The 23,060-nt window shown below is 49.5% G+C and overlaps 2 protein-coding genes across 12 annotated transcripts in view; one reads left to right on the top strand and one right to left on the bottom strand.

The window, feature by feature from the left end:
• HBEGF (heparin binding EGF like growth factor) overlaps nt 1-23,060 on the bottom strand; it is a 63,619-nt gene that overhangs the window by 16,285 nt on the left and 24,274 nt on the right. For 5 of the 11 annotated variants that reach the window (XM_057733475.1, XM_057733548.1, XM_057733483.1 and 2 more), the window contains one exon: nt 12,754-12,859. The exons of 4 other annotated variants lie outside the window; for them this stretch is intronic. The gene's annotated coding sequence lies outside the window, so the exon portion shown is untranslated. Of the gene's footprint in view, nt 1-10,944; nt 11,087-12,180; nt 12,209-12,753; nt 12,860-23,060 lie in introns of those variants that run through there. 2 more of the 11 variants (XM_057733523.1, XM_057733511.1) reach the window with 2 other exon arrangements.
• Nucleotides 7,535-20,533, top strand: SLC4A9 (solute carrier family 4 member 9). The gene is made up of 22 exons (XM_057733561.1): nt 7,535-7,783; nt 8,065-8,298; nt 8,585-8,698; nt 9,132-9,187; nt 9,339-9,496; nt 9,755-9,842; nt 10,216-10,370; nt 10,725-10,841; nt 11,003-11,177; nt 11,347-11,480; nt 11,646-11,908; nt 12,777-12,835; nt 13,050-13,238; nt 13,368-13,481; nt 14,691-14,852; nt 15,000-15,178; nt 15,893-15,965; nt 17,380-17,448; nt 17,708-17,881; nt 18,496-18,651; nt 19,011-19,088; nt 20,095-20,533. Exons 1-21 carry the CDS (start codon nt 7,567-7,569, stop codon nt 19,062-19,064), a joined length of 2,940 nt encoding a protein of 979 aa, XP_057589544.1. The 5' UTR covers nt 7,535-7,566; the 3' UTR covers nt 19,065-19,088; nt 20,095-20,533.

Raw genomic sequence — 23,060 nt, 5'->3', positions numbered from 1 at the left:
TAGTGAAATGCATACACTCTCAGGAGCCAGACTGCCACGGGTTCAAATTTGGGTTCTGCTATTTTTCCAGCTTTCTAACTTTGGACATGTTAGTCAACTTCTCTGATCTACCGTTTGCTCATCTGCAAAATGGGGATAATAACAGTAGCAGAAGATGATGCCTGGCCCATAGTAGGTGCTGACTTGGTGACAGCTGCAGTTAAGAACAAATTCTTCCTTCCTTCTTTCTTCCTTTCCCCCTTCCTTCATTCCTCCCTCCCTTTCTTTGTCCCTTCCTTCCTTCCTTTCTTTCTCCCTCCCTTCCTTCCAGTGGGAGTTTAGTAAGGTGCTGCTTTCACCTGGGCCAGTCACCCTCAGTTGAAGTGGTCCCTCTCTGCTGGGAGATGGCCATACTTACCAATGAGATGGTGGATCTGCAAGGCCACTCAACGTTTTAGAAACCTCCACCCAAGAAAGCAGCCTTGACTCATAGCTCCCCTGCCCCCCTGGCGGAGGGGATTCAGCTGCCTTCTCCTTCCATTCTGACCAGGAGAAGTGAGTCCTAAGTAGATCTAGAGTTCGGCTAGCTAGGGAGACAGATAAGGGTACTTTTATCACCAGGTGCCCATGAGCCCAGTTACCCAAACTTGGAAGCTTAGGGTAAGAGGTCATTGATCCTACCCCAGGCTGATTTCTCTCATCCAAGTCTCTATTCCCATCAGAGCCAGTTGATCAGGCAATTTGGGGGGTGTAGCTGGATTTGAAATCAGGCTTGCCCTTTGGAGTCCCCTTGTACCTCCTATGCTGACTGGGGGCCCCAGGGGTAAGTGCTAGATAATGCTTCCTGTGCACCTGGGGGTGGAGAGTCTCTCTTATCTGATTGCCCAGGGTCAAGATCCATTTGAGTAGGATAAAAGATAGGAATGGATGAGGTGAGGTGGTGGTTAAGGGGACGTCTTTAATCCCTGTCATCTCCAGAAGATGTTGCGGAAAGGATAATAATGATGTGCTTGGCGAAGGCCTGGATTCCAAGTCATTGTCCTCCACTTCTGGGCCCACTGCTGTGACTTCAAGAGATTTAAATCTCCAGTCCCAGGACTTTACCCCTTCGGTCATCCCCTAGTACAGATGGCTCTCTGGAGGGAGAGACAAGTGATTCTTGTCCATCGCACAACCCTCCTCCTTCCTCAAGCCTCAGGTTTCTCTGTGTAAAGTGAAGGTTTGGAACAACTGGTCTGTATTCAGGAACTGGCCAGTGGTGTCCATCGTGAATTGTTTGCAGTAGGGCTGCTATAACAAGGCTTGCTGAGACAATTCTATGATGATCAGCAGTGCCTGATCTACAGGGTGTGATAACTTTTCTCCCTGTGCCTCAGCTTCTTCATCTTCAGATGAGGGGAGAATAACCATCTACTTAGGGGGTTCTTGTCGCAACTGACGGAGATGGCATCTCTGAAAGTGCTTGGCAAAAGGGAAAGCCCTATATAAATAGGTCAGTACTATTATTAACGTCTCCAGACCTCAGCCTTGGAACGAGGTCACGTCACATCCTGTACCAGGAATGTATAAGTTTGGATCCTCTTAGAAATGTGGCCACAAATCTGCAATTTAACAATATCCATTTACTTGTTTTTATTTTATTTTATTTTATTTTTAAAAAAATTTTTGGCGTCCCCGTGCGGCTTGCAGGATCTTAGTTCCCTGACTAGGGATCGGGACGTGCCCCCTGCAGTGGAAGCACCAGGGAATTCCCATTTGCCCTATTTTATACCTTAGGGTTGACCTAAGACAATGCTTCACAAAGGAACAGATACTACCTCCTAGGGGACATTTTAGGAATCTGTGGGCCTGTCTTTGGTTGTCACCTGTTGGGACGTCCTCAGGCATTTGTGGGGGAAAGCTGTCAGGCCTACACAATTAAGAATTGCCTCACATTCCACTGCTTTTGAGTGTTCTGCCAGACATTCATATGAGTGAAACTCGATTATAATTACTTGAGCCTAGACTCATCTCTAATTCACACAAAAATACAAAAACAGTTTTTCCACTGACTTTTCCAGGAATGAAATTAGCATGAACTGTTAATTTTGGCAGTATCTGAGTTGCCAAACAACAAACCTGTGTCATTTAGTATTTGCAGTTGTCGCTTTCAAGGTAAGTCTGTGTAGGTGCAAGCAAGGGGCTACTTCACTGAGATTTCTAGAGTAGTCTGACCAAGTATTTGCGTATTCAAATAATATTATTTTATTTTAAATCACCTCTTTTATATTAATTAGGGTATTCCCTTTCTTTAAAGAGTAAATGTACAGTTAGGATATTATTTGTGAACTTCATTTCAGAATAGTAAAGGGGTGTTAATGTATTTGTTATAAAAAAGGAAATATTGATTTTGAAAGGGTTGAGAACCACCAACACAAGAGATGTTCCCTTGGAATGTGAATATCTGTATCCTTTGTAAAAGTGCTGTTGGAGATATTATTACATATAAGGTCCCTGGCCAGCGAGTGAATGAGATGTAATAAATTCCTCTTGTAGTTCAGTGTTAGGAAGTGTGGCTCATCTGGTATCTGGTATAGGTACTTCCTTTTATGAGATAATGCAGGTGTGGAATTTGTATATTCCCTTTTTGCATCCACTGCCAGGAAGCTCACAGTTAAGTTTTGGTGCTCAGTTGCAGTGATTATCCCCAGTTCAGCATTTTGAGGACAATTATTTCTTTCTTCTCCAATTAGATTTCATTGTGGGGCTCTTTAATCATTCTTTAAACATTTACTTGTTGCCTAAATCTTTTCTGGAAGTAAGGAGAGCATAAGTAATTAGTTTGAAACTCAACAATCACATACCTGCAGTTGCCTTCGCAACATTTTATGAGTCTGGCAGTCTAGGTCAGAGTCACCCAGAAAGCTTGAGGTAGAGTGGTTTACTGCAGGCTCAGGTGGTTTTGCTCTGCAGACTAGATCTTTTTCCTCTGCCTCTTCCTTTCAAAGGCTCTCACCCCTCCACTCCAGCTGGAGTGTGAGCATTATAAGAAGTGGAAGCAGGTTCCAGCTGTCAGGGTCCACTCCAAGTCTTGGTTGGATCTTGGTGTCTGGGGTCACGATGGGGTCAGAGAAGGGCATCCCAGCTCCAGGAAGAGAGAAACCCAAAGCTCCAGCTGGAGAGACTCTCCCTCCACAGACACTCTCCTAGCATCTTACCTGAATCCCTCAGACAGGAGGCTTTAAGCTCGGGCTGAGGCATGTGATTGACACCTTTCTGAACCCTGGGTCCACTGGCCCTTGGCTCTGACCTTGAGCAAAATACCTCTCTGAGCTTCAGTTTCCTCATCCAGAAATGGGAACGTTAGCTTCCTCAAAGGGCTACTGTGAAGACTCACTGAGATAACTGCAAGGTGCCCAGGCTGTGCTTGGAACAGAACAAGGGCTCAGAAACCAGCAGCGGCTGTTCATTCCAGTCTGCCCTGGATTGATATGACTCATAGGCCTGCCTGCTGCCCCCAGCTGTGAGCTCCTGGAGGCAAGAGTGTGAGTTCAATCGCAGCTCCTCATTCATAAGCTCAGTGACTATGGCAACTTGTTTAACCTTTCTGAGCCTCAGTGTCCTTACAATAAATTAAGGATAATGAAATATACCTCAAATTTGTGGTGTGAGTAAAATTAACTGGTTATTTTGGGGTAAGGACATTTGAACGTGTATTTTCTTTTATGTAATTTTTACTCTTATGAGCATTTTCTGTTTTTATAACAAATGCAAATTATTTATGTATTGTAAGTCATTTTTCAAAAACACGCTTTTTTTCTGGAAAAAACCCACAAATATTACTGAGTACTCACTACATTTTAGGTATTGTTCCAAGAGCTTTACATACATTGTTTCATTTAATTCTCATAACAGCTCTCTGAAGAAACTAGTGTCTTCACCATTTTATAGACTGAGAAAACCAAGGCTTAATGAGGTTGAGAAATTTGCTCAGGGGGTTGTAACTGAATCTATACATGTGATAAAATTTCATAAAACTATACACACAAACACACACAGACAAATGAGTACATATGGAAACAAGTGAAATCTGAATAAGGCCTACAGTCTAGTTAACAGGGTTGTACTTATGTCATCATCCTGATTTTGATATTATACTATTGTTATATAAGATATTACCACTGGGGGAAGCTGCATGAAAGGTAGCAGCCAGAGACCTACTTTTTTTGCAACTTTTTCTATAGTTCTTCTCCTATAATTAGACTCACATAGTTTTTTTTAAAATAAGTTAAATTAAAAGTTTTTAAAAATTGTAAGTTTTTTAAAAGCTTGTTATAAGGATTACACGAGATAATGTGCCTAGTCCAGTGGTTGGATAAAATTGACACTTCACTGTATGATATTTTCTTTCTTCCCCACTCTGAAAGTGACCATTTTCATAGTTTTTAATAACAATAGCTTCCCTTTATTGTGTTTACTATGTACCAGGCCTATTTTACTGCATTGTTTCATTTAATAAAGCCCATGAAGTGGGCGCTTTTATTATTCCCCTTCTGCTATTAGGAAAACTCAGGTTCTGCAAAGATAAATCTCTTCTCCACTTGCTAGAAAGTGACCAAGTCAGGATTTACACCCAGGCGGCCAGTTGGTGCCTCCCCCTCAGGGCCAGTACTGCTAAAGCTCTGCTTTGAACCTTGGAAATCATCTACTCCAACAGTCTCAGTTTCGGTGGAAGAAAACAGGCTCAGAGTGGGGGAAGGGCTTTGCTCAGGGACACCAAACAAGTCTGTGACTGAGCCAGGATGAGAACCAGGTCTTTGAACTCTTGGGCCAGGGTATTTTCCAGGGCTCATGCCCTGGGCTGCTCTCCTAGACAGTACACCTTCACTGGCCCTGTCTGGGAGACCACTGGCGCCCACAGACAGACTCTCACTCACCTCCCTCACCAACCTGTCAGCTCAGGCACTTGAGACCCAAGAGGAAGAAGGGCCCAGGGACGGTGGAGGCATGGTGGCCCTCTACTGCAGGCAGCCTGGGGAGCCAGTGTAGTTGGGGCCACAGAGAGGGCAAGGACAGACCCTCTGAACTTTCGCTGGAGTGGGGGAGGGAAGGGAGGATGTGCTTGTGAGGGGGTATTCATGCCAAATCCAGCTCCTGTCCCCTTCAGGCTCCCTTGAGTCACTTGCCCCTGGGGTTGGGACACATTCTTGAAGGGGTGGTCACAGGGATTCCCCGCCCTCTCAGGCCCTAGGCCATTTTTCTATTCTTTCTGGGACTGAAACCAATTCCCCCCTCAGACTCAGCACCCAGTTCCCAACTGGTAATACAGTGACTCGCTCCTCTAATTCTTGGCCTGGGAATTCCCTGGACCTGGAGATACTCGCCCCAAGTCCAGACCTGGGGTTGGTGGGGAAGGCCAGCCTGAGTCCCATTTTTCAGAGAGGAAATGGGTCTCACTTATCTAGTGGGTGGTCTGACCCACGTTCAGATGAGCCTGATGGATCTCTCGCCCCATCGCTGTTGCGCCCCCCCACGCCCCATCCCGCCAGGCCAGTCTGCAGTGGGTCAGGGCAAGGCGGAGGATCAAGGACCCCTTCCTGCCATTCCCACCATCTCTGCGCCCTGGTGGGCCTGCTCTAGGAAACAAACCCAGCCGCTAGGCCCAAGGCCGCGGCCGTAGCCATCCTGTGCGAGGGGAGCAGCGCCCTCGTGTGGCCTTAAGGAGAAGCGCAGCTCACTTCCCAGCCCCTCCCTTTCTATGCGCTCATTGAACAAGTATTTATTGAGCGCCACTAGGTGCTCTAGGGGCAGTGGTGAAGAAGATAGATAAAATACCTGCTCCGTGGAAGGTACATTCCAGTGTGTGTGTGGAGGGGTAGGCAATAAACGATTAGAAATAAACAAGGCAGTTACTAGTAGTGATAATTGCCAGGAAGAAAATAAAACAGAGAAATGTGATGGAGAAACTTAGGACTCCATGAATAGGTAATGTCTGAGATGAGACGCAGGTGACAGGGATCCACCTGGGGCAAAAGCCTTCTTTGCAGAGAGAAGAGCTACTGCAAAGACCCTCAGGAAGGAACCTGGCTTCACATAACAGAGGGAGGCCAGTGTGGCTGGATAGGAGTGAGTAAGGACAGAACGGTATGAGAGTCCATCAGGGAGGCAGGCAGGCTGGGGCCAGACTATATATAGATCAGATCTTTTTTTTTTTTTTAATATAGCATTTTATGTAATTAATTTTTTTTTTTTTTTTGGCTGCATTGGGTCTCTGTTGCTGCACACAGGCTTTCTCTAGTTGTGGCAAGCAGGGGCTACTCTTCATTGCGGTGCGTAGGTTTCTCAGTGCAGTGGCTTCTCTTGTTGCAGAGCATGGGCTCTAGGCATGGGGGGGGCTTCAGTAGTTGCAGCACGTGGGTTCAGTAGTTGTGGCAGACGGGCTTAGTTGCTCTGCAGCGTGTGGGATCTTCCTAGACCAGGGATCAAACCCATGTCCCCTGCATTGGCAGGCAGATTCTTAACCACTGTGCTACCAGGGAAGTCCCTAGATCAGATCTTATAGAATTTGATTATTCTTCTAAGAGTAATGAGAATGTATTGGGTGGGTTTTGAGCACAAGAGTTATATGGCTCGATTGCCTTTTAAAAGGACTTCTATGTTTGAGTAAAATGGAAATGTATTTACAAAATTAAAATAAAATAAGGACCCCTATGGCTGCTGTGTGGAGAATGGAAGAGTGGAAGCAGAGAGATCACTGCAAGAGATTAGAAATCTATTGAAATAATTCAGGTGAGACATGATGGCAACTTGGAACAGGGTGGCTGGAAGTGGGAAGGTGGGGTTGAATTCCGTGTCTATTTTGAAGGTAGAGTCAACCGGACTTGCTAATAGACCACATTCTCCCTTGCCCATCTAGCTCCAGGAATTCTTCCACACACACACACCCTAGTTGGTTCCTCCATCCTCACTGGGGGGCTGAGTTAGAGAGGCTGACCCCAGGCACACAGCTAAATCAGGAAGTTTCCAGGTGTTGTTGGACAAAGGAATATAAGACTCAGGCATATGTTCTCCATGAACTGCCTCCACTTTCCATCATTAGCCCATTTAATGGGCAGGGCCTCTGCCTCCTGTCTCCTTTAGCCTGCCTGTCTTCTATAGACCCAGTTATTTATTAGGTCTCTGGGTGTGTTGGTGACACCCAAAACAGCCCTTGGTATTTGGTGTTTGTATTTGATACAGAGTAGGGGGTAGTATAATCTGGGGGTCAGTCCTCAGACCCAAGCTAGTTATGTACTCCTGTTAATTTACACAAAACACAGTGGGGTCAGACCTGATTCCACAGGAAATGCGAACAACACTTTTGCCCCAGGTTGGGCATTTCTGGAGAGCCTAGGAAAGTTCAGGCTAGACTCACACTCTCAAGCTAACAGGGAATGGGGAAAATAAGCAGGGGAAGAGGTGACCGGTTGGCTCTGGAATCAGCAGGTCTTGTTCTGTTTGTGTTGTGCCGCATAAGGGGTGCATTATAAATGCAGCCAGCCAGAGGGCCCCTGGCCTCAGAACCCAAGACCACACCAGTCCCTGAGAGTCTGTGCAAGCCTCACTGAGATGAAGCTGCCAGGCCAGGAGGAGTTTGAAGTCTCCCGTGCTTGTGAAAATGTACCCACGGGAGAGCTGGACAGTGGCCCTGGCTCTGGCCCCAGCTCTGATGGCCTCTTAGGTACAGAAAGCAGGGAACAGGGGATACCCAAGGACCCTCTGCTCTTCATTCAGCTGAATGAGTTGCTGGGCTGGCCCCAAGCGCTGGAGTGGAGAGAGACAGGCAGGTGAGTGGAACCCAGGCTAGTTTTATGGGGTCCTTCCCCTTCCCCCACTGGGGCCTCCTCCATGACCCCCAGCTCTTCCTGTGTGGGGGGTGGTATTCTCACCCCCAATCAAGAGTTCCTTTCTGTGTTCCCCACTGCACACCCTCACCCTCTATGGTGCTCAGCCTTCTGTGAAGTCTTATTTTGAGTTCCCCAAGACCAAGATGAGGGGTGACTGCCCGGGAAGGGGCACACACTGCCCCACTGGACCTACGACTTCCCCATTGTCTCACCTCCCCTGGCTCTCCTGCATCCCCACTCCTGAACCTGGAAGAGATGTCCCCAGTAACACTGTCTGCCCCTCTTTACCACAGGTGGGTGCTGTTTGAGGAGAAGTTGGAAGTGGGTGCAGGCAGGTGGAGCGCCCCCCACGTGCCCACTGTGGCACTGCCCAGCCTCCAGAAGCTCCGCAGACTGCTGGCCAAGGGCCTTGTCCTGCTGGACTGTCCAGCTCAGAGTCTCCTGGAGCTCGTGGGTACGCTGGGACCCTTTTCTGGGAGGGCCTAGGCATCCGTGCCATTTCTCTAAGATCTCCCCCACAAAGTTTTTGAATTTTCCAGAGCCCACCCCACCCCACCCAAAGGGATTATCCATCCCTGTCACAGGGGAGAGATGGAGACGCAGAGTGGAAGAACAAGTTCACTGGTCCCTGCATTTCCTGAGACTCTCAGAAGGGAAAGGGACCTGGGCAGAGGGCAAAGGGGAAAGTTCAGGGGCAGGGAGTTCACAGGAAAGGGTGGGAGCCCCACCTCTGTTCTCAGAGCAGGTGACCAGAGTGGAATCCCTGAGCCCAGAGCTGAGAGTGCAGCTGAAGGCCTTGCTGCTGCAGAGACCCCAGCACCTCATCCAGACCACAGGCACCAGCCCCTGCAGGGGTGAGAGGCACCGCCCTGGGCCCAAGCCCAAAAACCCTTGGGTGGGAGGGTCCCAGATCTCCCCTGCACCTTCCTGGACCAGAAGTGGCCTTGCCTTGGCTCAGACCTCAACCCAGGACTCATGTGAGAAGAAGAAGGGGTAGTAATGGGGGGAAAAGAATGGAGGGGCTAGAATCACAACAGCCAGAGCTCTGTGAAGGGATGTTCTTGGTAGGCACTGTGCCAGATATCTACACACAGTATCTCATTTAACCTTTGCAACAACCCTGGGAGGTAATATCACAATTATCCCCATTTTAGTGATGAGAAAACTGCTGAGCAGAGGGGGAAGGTGTGCTCCAGGTTTTGCAACTTGGCAAAGCTGGTCAGGGAGCCCTGGTGGATCCAATCCCAAAGCCTGTGCTCTGAATCATTGCATAATCATGTTTTGTAGGATCTGCCCATCCAAGAGAGGCTTCTCATGAGGAGGATGCCCCCTTGAAGGAACAGGTTTGTGGCCCTTCCTTGGGCAGGGCTGGTAGAGGAGTCAGGGATTCACTGAGGTCCACCATTCACTGGACTCCTCCTCAGTCAAGATCCTGCCAACATCTCTTCTGTGAATAACCTTTCATCTTCTGTGTCTCCTTGAACCCCCATGCAGCATCAGAACCCTCTGAGACAGAAGCTCCCTCCAGGGGCTGAAGCAGGGACTGTACTGGCAGGAGAACTGGGCTTCCTGGCACAGCCACTGGGGGTATTTGTGCGACTGCAGGATCCAGTGGTGCTGGGGCCCCTTACTGAGGTGCCCCTCCCCAGCAGGTGAGGCTGCTGAGTGTGGGGGTCAGGGATCCTGGAGCCCAGAGAAGGCCTTTACTGGGGAAGGGATTAGGAGGTCTTTGGGTCCAGCCCTCTGGGGGGCGGTGTGGGGAGTGGTGCTCATGGAGGGGTAGTGGTCAGGGCTGCAAAGAAGATGTGTATGTGAGCATGTATATGGGGGGTGGTAGTGAGGTCAGAGGCCAGGGCTACCCTATGAGACAGCAGCCTCTGACTCTCTCTGGGACCTGGTTCCTTCCTCAGGTTTTTCTGCCTCCTCCTTGGTCCCCCTACACTGGGGAAGGGCTACCATGAGATGGGCCGGGCAGTGGCCATCCTCCTCAGTGACCCGGTGAGCTGGGCAGGTGTGTGTGTGTGTGTGTGTGTGTGTGTGTGTGTGTACATGCACACACACATAGGCTTGTGTCAGTGAGAGTGTGTGTGTGGACTCTGTAGGTGTGACTAAGTACAACAGTGAAGCAGAGTGTGGCTTCACATCTGTGATCACAAGGACTGTAGTTCCCTTGACTACCGCTGCACCCCCACCTCACACAGCATAGTGCTGGCACACAGTAGGCACCCACAGGTGCTCACTGAATGCATGCATGCATGAGTGTGCGCTTGAATGACTTATCTGCCTATGTGACTTGTGTCTAGTTTTGAAACTGAAAATGCATGTCAGGGTGCAGGCCTGTATTTAGTGCTTCTCTGTGCCCCATCCCCAGCAATTCCAGCGGTCAGTTCGGAGGGCCAGCAACCTTCATGACCTTCTAGCAGCCCTGGATGCTTTCCTAGAGGAGGTGACAGTCCTCCCTCCAGGCCGATGGGACCCAACAGCTCGGATTCCCCCGCCTAAATGTCTGCCCTCTGAGCACAGAAGGTATCTGGGAGTCATCACGTCATAGAGATCCTTCCCCACAGGCATTGGGTCCAGTTCTACTGTTGAGGAGGAGCAGTGGGGGGTGGGGGGAGGGCAGGAAAGGGGCAGACCTGAGTTCTGCTGGACCACTCGGTCGCTGTGAGACCTTGAACGAGTATCTTCCCCTGCGAGAGCCTGGCTTTCACTCCTATTTCACAACATGACCGGGACCTCTCCAAGGAGCCACGATCGGAGCCGCGCCCCCAGCCAGCAGAGACACGAGCCGCCGCCAGGGGGCAGGGCGCCGCGAACTCCCCCACCGAGTCGCGGTCTGGCCGGAGATCCTTAGCCAACTCGGCTTCCCCTCGTCCTCAGGCTCCCCTCGCAACTGCGGGAGACCGAGGGCCCCTCTGCTCGGAGAAGGGCCCCGGCTGAGCACAGGCGCGCTCGCGGGCCGCAGGCGGCCAGTCCGGAGTTGCGGCGGACCGGCAGGTGAGGCGAGCTGGGGTGGGAGTGAGGGTAGCGGTCCTGGGCGGGGGCAGGAATCACGCGGGCCCCAGGTGTGCGCTCATTGTGGGGGGTGGGGGAGGCTCACCTGGTCCCTGGGACGTGGGATGCGGGAACCTGGATCACTGACGACCCACGGGCGGGAGGCTGTTTGGGGGCCTTGTCCAGGACGTGCGCCGGAAGGCCTCGTGGTACCCCAGCGACTTCTCGGACGCCCTGCACCCCCAGTGCTTCTCGGCCGTGCTCTACATTTACCTGGCCACCGTCACTAACGCCATCACTTTCGGGGGTCTACTGGGAGAAGCCACCGACGGTGCTCAGGTGAGTGGGTGGGCGTGTGGGGAGCTGGCGTAGCTTTGGTATTCCACCAACCATGCCCTTCGCCCTCCTCTGGGTCTATGGGTGGGCTGAGGAGGCTCCCCGGAAGCTTGGGTTCCTGTGCTGAGGACTCCAGGGTCCTGTGCTGACAGGGCCCACTGTTGGCCCCTAGGGGGTGCTGGAAAGCTTCCTGGGCACGGCAGTGGCTGGAGCTGTCTTCTGCCTCATGGCCGGCCAGCCCCTCACCATCCTCAGCAGCACTGGGCCAGTGCTGGTGTTTGAACGCCTGCTCTTCTCCTTCAGCAGGTAGGAGAACTCCCCCACCTCGCCTGCCCCTCACTAGCACACCCTCAGCATGGTCTCAGCTGGGTCAATAGGGGCGGGTGGAAACTGGCTCCAGGGGTATCTGACCTGGATTAGGTTGGGAGCAGAATGGGCCCTGCCAAGCCCTGCCTGTCTCTCACCCCCCAGAGATCACAGCCTGGACTACCTGCCCTTCCGCCTGTGGGTGGGCATCTGGGTGGCCACCTTTTGCCTGGTGCTGGTGGCCACGGAGGCCAGCGTGCTGGTGCGCTACTTTACCCGCTTCACCGAGGAAGGCTTCTGTGCTCTCATCAGCCTCATCTTCATCTACGATGCCGTGGGCAAAATGCTGACCTTGACCCATGCCTATCCCATCCAGAGACCTGGCTCTCCCACCTATGGCTGCCTCTGTCAGTACCCAGACCCGGGAGGTAGGTGAGGGAAATAAGGAGCTTGGCAAAATAAGGGAGGATGCAGGAGGGGTTGTCCTCTTACTGTCCCCCTTAGTTAAGTTCAGCAAAATGCTGAGTACTTACCCAGTAACCAACAGCACTCTTCCCTATTCTGGTTCTGAGTCAGATCAAAAATAAGTCAACAGAGCAAGCCCAGTACCATCTTTATTTCTGCCAGTGCTGAGAGAACATGGTTATATCTATGGGTGTACGGGCTTCCTAATGATGAAACCAAAATTAGATCGACTTACCCACGCAGTCATGGCTGCGCTGGACAGGGACTGTCTCACCCTAGAGGAGCAGAGCTGAATGCATGCAGGGTGCAGGCAGCTTACTCGCTAGAGAGGGAGAAGAAGGGGCAGGGCCAGGCATGCCCAGCTTCTCCCAAACTCGTCACTCAAATAAATCCCTGTTCTTCCCCTGGGCTGAGTGGGTGGAGAGGAGCTTGGCGTATTACACTTGCACATTTCCCTCCACATGGACAGAAACACCAGGACTGGGGAAGAGGTGTCCTCTCAAGAGTGTCAGACTCTGTACTAGGCGTGAACAGGACTAATTCTGGCCCTGGTAGAAACGCACAGATTTGTGTGCTCATCCCTTTGCTGAGCATCTGCTTTGGCCGGTCCTATGCCGGCACCAGGGATACAGATAGGTAGGGAATTTGAAGGGACAAGAGCATGAGGCAATGTCCTGAGGACAGACTTGGTAGTGATTAGAGTCAGCAGACAGATGAGTCAGAACTAAGAACTCTCTGGTTCAGCTGGACCTGTGAACTTAGGCTCCTGATTAGGGCTGGAAAAGGTTCCCAGGGGAAGAAAAATCACCTGAATTCTTCTTTGCTTCCCAGGAAATGAGTCTCAGTGGACAAGCACGAAGCCAAGAGACAGAGATGACATCTTAAGCGTGGTGAGGGCCTGTTCCTGGGAGGGCCTGGGAAAGACAGGGTGGAGGCCAAAGAAGTCAGTGGTTCCAGGCTCTTCCCACCCCTCACAGGTCACTGAGGCCCAACCATTCGCTACGGTTGGAGATATCCTATCTTATGTCCTTGGTCTCAGAGTGGGCATCAGTGGACCTTTATTCCACTGCCCATAACCCCATCCTGGACCACCTCTTCACACAGGACCTAGGCCTGGTCAATGCATCCTTGCTGCCCCCACCTGAGTGTGCCCGGCGGGGAGGCCACCCTCGTGGGCCTGGCTGTCATACAGTCCCAGACATTGCCTTCTTCTCCATCCTCCTGTTCCTTTCTTCATTCCTCCTTGCCATGGCCCTCAAACACATAAAGACCAGCCGCTTCTTCCCCTCCGTGGTGAGTGTGACCTCTCTTTCTGTGGGAGAGAACTGGCTCTTGGCCTTGGGCCCTGTCTGCAAATGGGAAAGGGGGCAGAAGGAGAGGGATGGTGGCCTGAACCTGACTGAGTGTCCGCTGGGTGGCTAGGTGCGCAAGATGCTGGGTGACTTCTCCTCAGTCCTGGCTATCCTGCTGGGCTGTGGCCTTGATGCCTTCCTGGGCCTTGCCACGCCGAAGCTTATGGTGCCCAGAGAGTTCAAGGTGAGAGCTGGGAGTGGAGGGTAGAGGGCCAGCATACAGGACCCTAGAGGAGGAAGATGAATAGATCCCACCCTTCTCCTCTAGTCTTCTGTTTTGTCACTCGTAAAATCGAAATAGTATAATAATGGTCTCACAGAGTTCTTATGAAGACACATTGTGTGCCAGACACATAGTGAGCACAGAATAGGTAGCTGCTGTTATAGGTAAGGGGTTAAAAGAATGGATTCTGGTCAGTCAGCCCTGGGTCTGAGTTCTACTTCTGTCACTTCCTAGCTGTGTGACTTGGGGAAGTTAACCCATATTCTGAGCCTCAATTTCTTCATCTATAAAATGGAAATAATAAATAACAATAGTTTCTACCTCATAGGTTACTTTGAGGTTCCCAGAAGATCATAGTGCAAAGCACTATCACATTGCTGGGACTGGCATATACCAACACTTCTATAAATGCCAGCTATTGTTGTTATGTGTTCTCCCTACCCTTGGCATGGCCCTACCCACTGCGCTACTCCCCACTCTCTTCTTTGCACCCCCGATTGTCTCCTCTGATCTGGTATAGCTGGAGCTCCCTGCCCAGGGCATGACAGTGCACAGGACAAGGCTCAGCACTGACGTGGCACCTAAACTTTGCCTGTGCATTTGGAGACCTCCCCTCCAGCTTCCCTGAGGGCAGGAGATCGGTGGGGTTGGGGGGACTCCAACTGAGGTAGCCTCAGGGGCTCGGAACCCAAGACAGCAACTGGGGCCCCTCCCCACCACAGACGCTTATAATCAAAGCAGACGCAGACACACCCAGCCCTGCCCCTGCCCCAGATCAAGGCAGGTCTGAACTTGAGTTGCTCAACCCTGGATGGGTGAGTGGAGGGGTGCCTAGAGAGAAGCGCTCTGTACATCAAGAAGTGTGGGTGGGCCTCATCCACTACCTCCTCCTCTTGCAGGGAGGAAAGGACCCTGAGAACCAAAGTCCAGAGTCCCTGGCTCCAGCCCAACCCTCAGGCTGGTTCCTCTCCTTTTGCCCTCTGCCATCCTTGCCCTCGGATGCTTTGAACCAGCTGTGCACATACAGACTGCTTCCACCTAGCATTCAGTGTCTTAGAGCAGGCAGGGGGTGAGGGGAGGGCATTGTGGAAGAATGCCAAGACTGGAGTGCGCAGGTGAGGTGCTCTTGAGATACGCTCTCCAACCTGTCCGTGGACCGCCCTTCCCCAGCCCACACTCCCTGGACGTGGCTGGCTGGTGTCCCCTTTTGGAGCCAACCCCTGGTGGCTGAGTGTGGCAGCCGCCCTGCCTGCCCTGCTATTGTCTATCCTCATCTTCATGGACCAGCAGATCACAGGGGTCATCCTCAACCGTGCTGAATATAGACTGCGGGTAAGGCCTGCTGGGTAAGACGCTAGGTCCCTGGCCCAAGGGACTGGAACCCCAGGTTGGGGTCTAGGCTCCCCCTCTCCCACCCCAGAGGACAGAGGCCCCAGATCTGGGCTAGCTTCATCCTCATTGCCCTACCATGACCTGCAGAAGGGAGCTGGCTTCCACCTGGACCTCTTCTGTGTGGCTGTGCTGATGCTGCTCACATCAGCGCTTGGGCTGCCCTGGTATGTCTCAGCCACTGTCATCTCCCTGGCGCACATGGACAGTCTTCGGAGAGAGAGCAGAGCTTGTGCCCCAGGGGAGGCTCCCACCTTCCTGGGCATCAGGTGAGGCCAGTATTCAGGAGGCTGGGATGAGACACAGGCAGCAATGTGGGGTATTGGGTACAGGTCAGAGTTATTTGGGCAGCTTAAATTCTAAGCTGGTGACTCCAGAGCGTTCCCTCACTGCCCCATGAGCACTGCAGTGGGGTGGATGGGTGGGTTCTGGGCTCTGAGGTGGGTGAGTCAGGTCTTCCCCTCTCCTCCTTCAGCCATGGGACTGGGAGGGGCCTCCAGGGGAGCATCACGCATGTGAATGTGGAGGCAGCCGGGGCTGAGTAAGGATGAGGTGCCACCTAATAATCCCCACTCAGTACAGAAGCACCGCATTGATATTACAAAGTAACCATCACAGAAACAATGTTGTTAGAAACAATCTAACTGTCGAAAGTATGTGGAATCAACTTTGCAAATTATGAAGTAAAAGTTTTTATGGTAGTAGAAAAATTGCTAATTTTCCATCAAAATAAAAAATAAAAACAAAGAGCAACTATGAGCTTGAGCCGCGGAAGAGGACTGGGACCCCCATGTTGAAGTGCCCTGTCCCTTCCTCTCCACCAATTTTTCACACCAAGCTAAGGTCCCTCCCTGCCAGGTAACTGTCAGGGGATCCCTCCACTTCCCTCCATCCAGGGTTGCTTGTGGTGTTTGGCCAGCGTGCCCAGCCTGGGCACCCGAGGGGCTCTCCCAGACCCTAGCTAACTCCTCCTTTCCCTACAGAGAGCAGAGGCTGACAGGCCTGGTGGTGTTCATCCTCACTGGAATCTCCATCCTCCTGGCACCTATACTCAAGGTACCTTAGTTAGACAAGCCAGCATCAGGGGCAGGGTAGTAAGAATAATAAATATAGCAAGAACTGACACTAGCTGAACATTTACTGCATGCCAGGCACTGTGTTACGTTTTCTCCATATATAGTCTCCCTTAATCCTCACATCACCGCTGAAAGGCATATGCACTTTAAAAATGAGGAACCTGAAGGTTAAAGAGGTTCAGGAGCTTACAAGAGACCACCGAGAGTGCTCGTTTCTCAGATCTATCTGAGAACCCACACTCTGACCCAGCAGGCTTTCTACCCAGTAGAGCAGGGTGCAGACATGCCACCATCCCCAGGGGCCAAGCACTAACCTTGCTCCAGACTCTCAGTGAGCCTCAGACTAAGAGTGTGATCGTCACAACCCAGAGAAACTTTGAGGCAAAACCCCTTCACTTCCCCCTCACCAGATGTTTACAGAACACCTGCTGTGTACAAGGCTCTGTGAGGCACCTGGGAGAAGGGAGTGAGGAGGGGAGGAACATTGAAAAAGAATAGGGAACCAAGCCCCTCTCAGCAGCACATACACACGAATAAAAATTAAGTAGCAAGTAACAGCAGAAAGGTTCAACAAGCCAAGACAGCAAAGCAGTCAAGGAGGGTGGGGAGAATGGCGCACAAGAGTCACTGGCAGGAAGACAATAGGTTGGGGGAGGGAAAGATCATGGAGGCCGGGTGAGAGTAGAGCATTTGAAAGAGCTCGATGGACCGGACCAGCCGCTGACTAACTAGGTGACTCTCATTCAGCAGATGTTTACCGAGCATAAGCCATATGCCAAGCACTCTTCCAGGAACTGGGGATATAGTGGTGATCAAAAGAGATCATCCACACCTTGCATTCTGGTCAGAGGAGACAGATAAAAACAATTAAAACAATAAAATAGGATAATTTCAGATAGTGACAACTTCTACAAAAAATAAAAAAGGGTCAAGTGATTAAGGGCACCAGGGATCTACTTTCGGTTGGCTGGTCAGGGAAGGCCTTTCTGGGGTGTCATGACATGAGCAGTGAGAGGGATGTCAGGGAAGAGCATTTTAGATGGAGGGAATAGCAAAACAAGAGGGCTTGCAAGGGGTAGAAGTAAACTTGGGCATCTGAGGAAAGGAAAGGGGGCCAGTATCTCAGGAACAGAGAGAGCACAGAGGAATGGGAGAGAAGAGTGGAGAGCTAGCGGGCAAGTTACTTAGACTCTCTGGAATCCAATTTCTCCATCTGTAAAATGGAGACAATTATAGAATTTACCTCATCTGATTGATGTGAAGATTCAGTGAACTCAGGCAATACAAAGTGGGTATGCTTAGATGTTGGAGGCTGGGGTTGGAGCCTAAGTGGGGGTATCTGGGCAGCTGGCAGAGGTGAACTACTTTGCCAGCTCTCCACTTCTCTCTACCAGTTCATCCCAATGCCTCTGCTCTATGGCATATTCCTATACATGGGGGTGACAGCAATTAGCAGCATCCAGGTGAGTCCATCAAAATCACCCAGTAACCCCACTCTTCTCCTTTTCTTTCCCGCTGGTACCTCCTGCCTGCATTTGCCAGCTCCCCTCCTCTCCTCTTTTCCTCCTTTTCCTGGCCACAGGGACTCTGCTGCCACACTCTGGATGGGGAGGGGACCAAGGGAGCCTTCTGACTGCTCCCCATGCTGGGCTTGGATAGCTAACAGTGACACACTCCAGCCTACCTGAGTACCCTGCTTTCCTCCTCCTCTTGTTCCCCCAGTTCACGAAGAGGGTGCAGCTATTATTGATGCCGGCAAAGCACCAGCCAGACCTTCTGCTCTTGCGGCATGTGCCTCTGAGCAGGGTCCACCTCTTCACAGCCGTCCAGCTTGCCTGCCTGGGTCTGCTTTGGATAATCAAGTCTACCCCTGCAGCCATCATCTTCCCTCTTATGGTGACTTGGGGCAGAGTTGGGTGGTGTCCTGATGGCTCCCGGAGACTCTGAGCCTGGGAGGGTGACCAAGGCTTGCACAAGAGGAAGAATCTCCCCTCTGTCACTGGCCGGGGCTCTGCCTGGTTGGAAATCCTAGGACAAAGAAAGATGACCAAGGGATGACTACAGATAGGCTAGACTTGGGATACCTGGTTCAATTCCTTTCCCAGCCTCTTTGTGCTGATCAACCATAGAGAGAGATATAAAGCCCAGAAGAAAACTGAGGACCTCAGAGAGACAAGGCTGGCACTTTTGTTACTCAGTAAGGTGATAAGTGGCTTCTGGCCTTGTACTTACTCACTGAGGAAGTTAAGAGCTATGGGCTTTGCACTGGAACCAATCTGGTTACTACATCCCAGCTTTGTAACCTCTGAGAAGTTACTAAACTCTAAGGTCCTCAGTTTCCTTCTCTGTACAATGGGAATAATTATTATGTCTACCTCATATGAATGTGTTAGCATTCAGTGAAACCTTATGCAATGCCTTGCACATAAGAAGTGCTCAATAAATGTTACTGGTGTTAATATTCCTGCTACTACTGCTGACAGCCCTTGGCTTTGTTTCTATCCTTGCAGTTGCTGGGCCTGGTGGGGGTCCGAAAGGCATTGGAGTGGGTCTTCTCACCACAGGAACTCCTCTGGCTGGATGAGCCAATGCCAGAGAGGGAGAGAAGCATCACTGAGAAGGGGCTGGAGCCAGAGTACCCATTCAGTAGAAGTGACAGTGAAGATGTGAGCTCTAGGATGGGCCCTCTCAGGAGAACAGGGCAGGGGTTGGAGAGAGAGGTCTTCTCCAGGAGTTGTCCCTGAAGTGTAATATTCCTATGAAGTCTGAAGATCTGATCGACACAATCACTCCTCTTAGTTCCATGTTAACGTAGGCACGCTGAAGGAGTGAGGGAAATTTTTTCTTCATATAAGCCCAGGGCTGGGGGGAGCGGCGTGGAAAGGGCTGGGGACAAAACTCTAAGTCCTGGTGTTCCTCAATGTGGGCTTATATCCTTTTACTCTCTGGGTCCCTTTCTCTCTTCTGTCTCTCTCAGTCTTTTCTCTTTGTATTCCCAATTCATCTTGGGATCTCTGTTCCATAGTCAGAGCTGATGTATCAGCCAAAGGCTCCGGAAATCAACATCTCTGTGAATTAGCTGGAGCAGGACTATGGAGGTGAGGTAAGGGTGAGGGAGATGCCCCTGGTGTCAAGGATGGGGAGGTGGGGGCTCGCACCGTAGATAGCTCCAGTGTGCTGAACAGCCCTGTTTTCTCTGCATACTCCAGCCCCTCATTAACCCCAGAGTTGGGGAGGGGGTCGAAGAGTCTCCCCAGAGGAAAGAAGGAAACAAGCACGGGTACCTGGGCTTGGCTCCCTGTGGCACTTAAGTCTGGCCGGTAGAGGGAGCTCAAGCTCACAGCAAACTGGAAGGGATGGGAGGAGGGGAAGGGAAGGGAGCGATGATAAAAGAATGGGAAGGAGCTGGGAGGAGAGGCTTGGAGGCGCCTCCCATAGGCTACCTAGAACCACACTCCAGACAAACGGAGGGACTCTTTATCACTTGCCCTCTCTGCCATTCCTTCATTTTATTCATCCATTTATCAAAACTTTCTGAGTACTTTTGGAGTATCCAGGTACTAGAGAGACAGTGGTAAGACAGTCATGGTCCCTGACCTCAAAAAGTTGAAATTCCATTGGGAAGACAACTGTTAGAGTGGGATAGTGCTGGTGAAGGGAAGGAGAGTTTGTGGCAGCAGAGAGGCCTCCAGTCCCTTCTTGGAGGATGGTGAAGGTACAGTGGTGGGAGTTGGGTAGGGCTTCCAAGAAGAAGTGGTTCATAATTTGAAATCTGAAGAATGAACAGAAGCTAGCCAGGATAAGATGGAGGGAAAACGTTCTAGGCAAAGTGTACAGCACATGCAAAAGCCTAGAAATTCTCCCCCTTGGTAAAATGAACTCTTGGGGGCTCCTCTTAGCCATGGCTCTCCAAGCCCAATAGCCCGAGTCCCCACCAGTTGCAATGGAAAATTCTGGGGGCTAGAGGGAGACAGGGTAAATCATGGGCTGGCCCAGAACAAGATCTCCTGAGCTCTCCTTATCCCCTATAACTGCTTGGTTCTGTTCTTTGCCTTACTGTGTCCCTGAGCACTTGCTCTGACACCACTATGTCTTCTCTCTGTTCACAGGTATTTCCTCAGGAAGTCAGGACATTGTTGGCCTTTGGCTTAACTGCCAGATGCTCAGTTGGCTGGGAACCTGGAACGTTGGGGCAGCACTGGAAGGCAGCTAGCCAAGACCTCAGTCACCCTCCTGATCCTGGGGGTGGAGAATGGCAGGGAACAAGCAGGTTTGCTTTGTGGTTGGGAAAGTCTGGTAAGCCAGAGGGACTGACCAGGTCCCGTTCACTCTTTGCCCCATTAAAGGAACCTAAGTCTAGAAGCCCTTCCCATTTTGGAACTTTTGTCCCCACAAAGTCTCTTTCATACAGTCAGGAGGTTGTCAGGGAACTCTTTTCAGTTTGCAAAAGGGAAAAAAAGTCCCTCTTTCCAGAAAACTATTCTTCTATTTTATTTTTTAAGAACTTTTATTGAGATACAATTGACATACAATAAACTGCATATATTTAAAGTGTACAATTTGATTTTTGTTTCTTATTAGTAATGTATATATGTCAATCCCAATCTCCCAATTCATCCCACCCCAACCCCCCCCCACCCCGCTTTCCCCACTTGGTGTCCATATATTTGTATTCCTCTATTTTAAACAGTTTTTTTACACCTATAAAAATAAACTTTATTGGACTTCCTTGGTGGCACAGTGGTTAAGAATCCACATTGGTTCGAGCCCTGGTCCAGGAAGATCCCACATGCCGCAGAGCAACCAAGCCCGTGTGCCACAACTACTGAACCTACTCTCTAGAGCCTGAGAGCCACAACTACTGAGCCTGAGTGCCACAACTACTGAAGCCCGCACACCTAGAGCCCATGTTCTACAACAAGAGAAGCCACCTCAATGAGAAGTCCACACACCGCAACGAAGAGCAGCCACAGCTCGCTGCAGTTAGAGAAAGCCCACACACAGCAACAAAGACCCAATGCAACCATAAAAATAAATAAATAAAATAATAAATAAATCTTAAACAAAATAAAATAAAATAAACTTTTTTTGACCACAAAAGTGAATGAGATCACTGCAAAATATTGGAACACTCCAGAAATGTATAATTTTGAAATGGAAACCATCCCAGAGATAACCGGTGTTCACATTTTAGTGTATGTTGTTCAGATTTATTGAGTTCTATAACATGCCTGATACTTAATATGTGTTGGATGTTTTCCCCATGTCAGTACTGCGAACATATCCAACTTAGTCTTTTTGCATAGAATAAATAATTTTATAAATTGAAAAAGATATCATATATACAAAAGAGTATATAAAATGTCTTCTGCAAGTGCAAGAATTTCTCCAGAGTATATGCCTAGGAGTGAAATTAAGAGTAACAATAAAAAGAACACCTGTGTATCCAACACTCAGGTTAAGAGGTATCCTAGTACTTCTGAAAACCTTCTGTATATTCCTCACATTGCACCCCTAATTCCCCATAAACATGTCTACTAAATTTTATGGTAATTATTTTCTTGCTTTTCTTTATAGTTTTAACATCTATTTATGTATACTTATGTACTGATTATTTTCAAGTGTTATATAAATGGAATCTCAGTATATGAATTCTCTGCTTCTTTCACTCAGCATTGTTTTTGAGAATTATTCACATGGATGTATGCAGCTGTAGTTTGCTCATTTTCATTGCTGTGTAGCACTCCATTGTATGACAATACCACAATTCAATTATCCATTTTACTGTTGACTCAAAGAATTCACTGCTGAAGCCATTTGGACCTGATGCTTGCTTTGAGGAAAGTTAAATTCATTCAAATTTGTTAATGGTTATAAGATTTTTTTAAGAATTAAAGACTAGAGACTGCCCTGGTTGGTACAGTGGTTATGAATTCACCTGCCAATTCAGGGCACATGGGTTTGACCCCTGGTCCAGGCAGATCCCACATTCCGTGGAGCAACTAAGCCCATGTGCCACAACTACTGAGCCCGCATGCTGCAGTTACTGAGGCCTGCATGCCTAGAGCCTGTGCTCTGCAACAGGAGAAGCCACCACACTGAGAAGCCCACACACCACAAGGAAGAGCAGCCACAGCTCACCACAACTAGAGAAAGCCCGCGCGCAGCAACGAAGACCCAATGCAGCCAAAAACAAAAACAAAAAAACAAACAAAAAAACAAAAAACCAAACAACAAAATGGCATTATTTAAAAAAATAAAATTAAATAAAATAAAAAATTAAGACTATGTTTTTAAGATGAAAAAATTAAGGTTAAGTTTAATTTATAATTAACAAAGGTAAAATGAAGTTTTGTTTTTGTTATTTTCTTTTTTGGACATGTAGCTTGCAGGATCTTAGTTCACTGACCAGGGATTGAACATGGACCCTTGGCAGTGGAAATGCCAAGTCCTAAACACTGCACCACCACGGAATTCCCAAAATAAAGGTTTTCTTTGAATTATTTGACAGCCTAAAATTTTCTCCCCAAAACATTAAGATCCAAAACATCTCGTAAACAATAAACTGTGGTTCCAAAGCACACAGCTTTTCCATTACTGAAAATGTCATCTTATTTCAGTTGGTCCAAGGTGGGTTTCAGCAGCATCATTTTGGTAATTTTGGCTTCATGTTGGCTGGGGAGAATTTACAGGTGGTAACTAATAGGCAAATAATTTGAGAAGTTTCTCCCTTAAATGTTTTATAGGGACTTCCATGGTGGTCCAGTGGTTAAGACTCTGTGCTTTCATTGCAGGTGGCACAGGTTCAATCCTTGGTCGGGGAACTAAGATCCCGAATGTCATGCAGTGTGGCCAAAAATTAAAAAAAAAAAAAAGTTATATAGACTTGAGCCTTCTCTTTCTATCACATTATGGCTATTACAGACCCTGGGAAAAAAGCATTTGCTCAATAAATGTTTTGAGAAAGAATGTTTGAATAAATAATGCAGAAATGTTATGAATGGAACAGATGATTGTTAAATATTCAGTGAACATCACTGAGAAGAGAAAATCATACTTTCTACCTAAAAAATGA

The sequence above is a fragment of the Hippopotamus amphibius genome, chromosome 1 (assembly GCF_030028045.1).
Source record: "Hippopotamus amphibius kiboko isolate mHipAmp2 chromosome 1, mHipAmp2.hap2, whole genome shotgun sequence".
NCBI lineage: Eukaryota > Metazoa > Chordata > Mammalia > Artiodactyla > Hippopotamidae > Hippopotamus > Hippopotamus amphibius.
Note: the sequence above shows the minus strand (reverse complement) of the source record. Positions and strands in the feature narration are given on the sequence as shown.

Bases quoted from the DNA above. Each gene is read 5' to 3' on its own strand.
- SLC4A9 (XM_057733561.1), top strand. From the start codon at position 7,567: ATGAAGCTGCCAGGCCAGGAGGAGTTTGAAGTCTCCCGTGCTTGTGAA. The intron at 11,178-11,346 runs GTGAGTGGGTGG...GTTGGCCCCTAG, and splicing joins AAGCCACCGACGGTGCTCAG to GGGGTGCTGGAAAGCTTCCT. The intron at 17,449-17,707 runs GTGAGTCCATCA...TTGTTCCCCCAG, and splicing joins CAGCAATTAGCAGCATCCAG to TTCACGAAGAGGGTGCAGCT.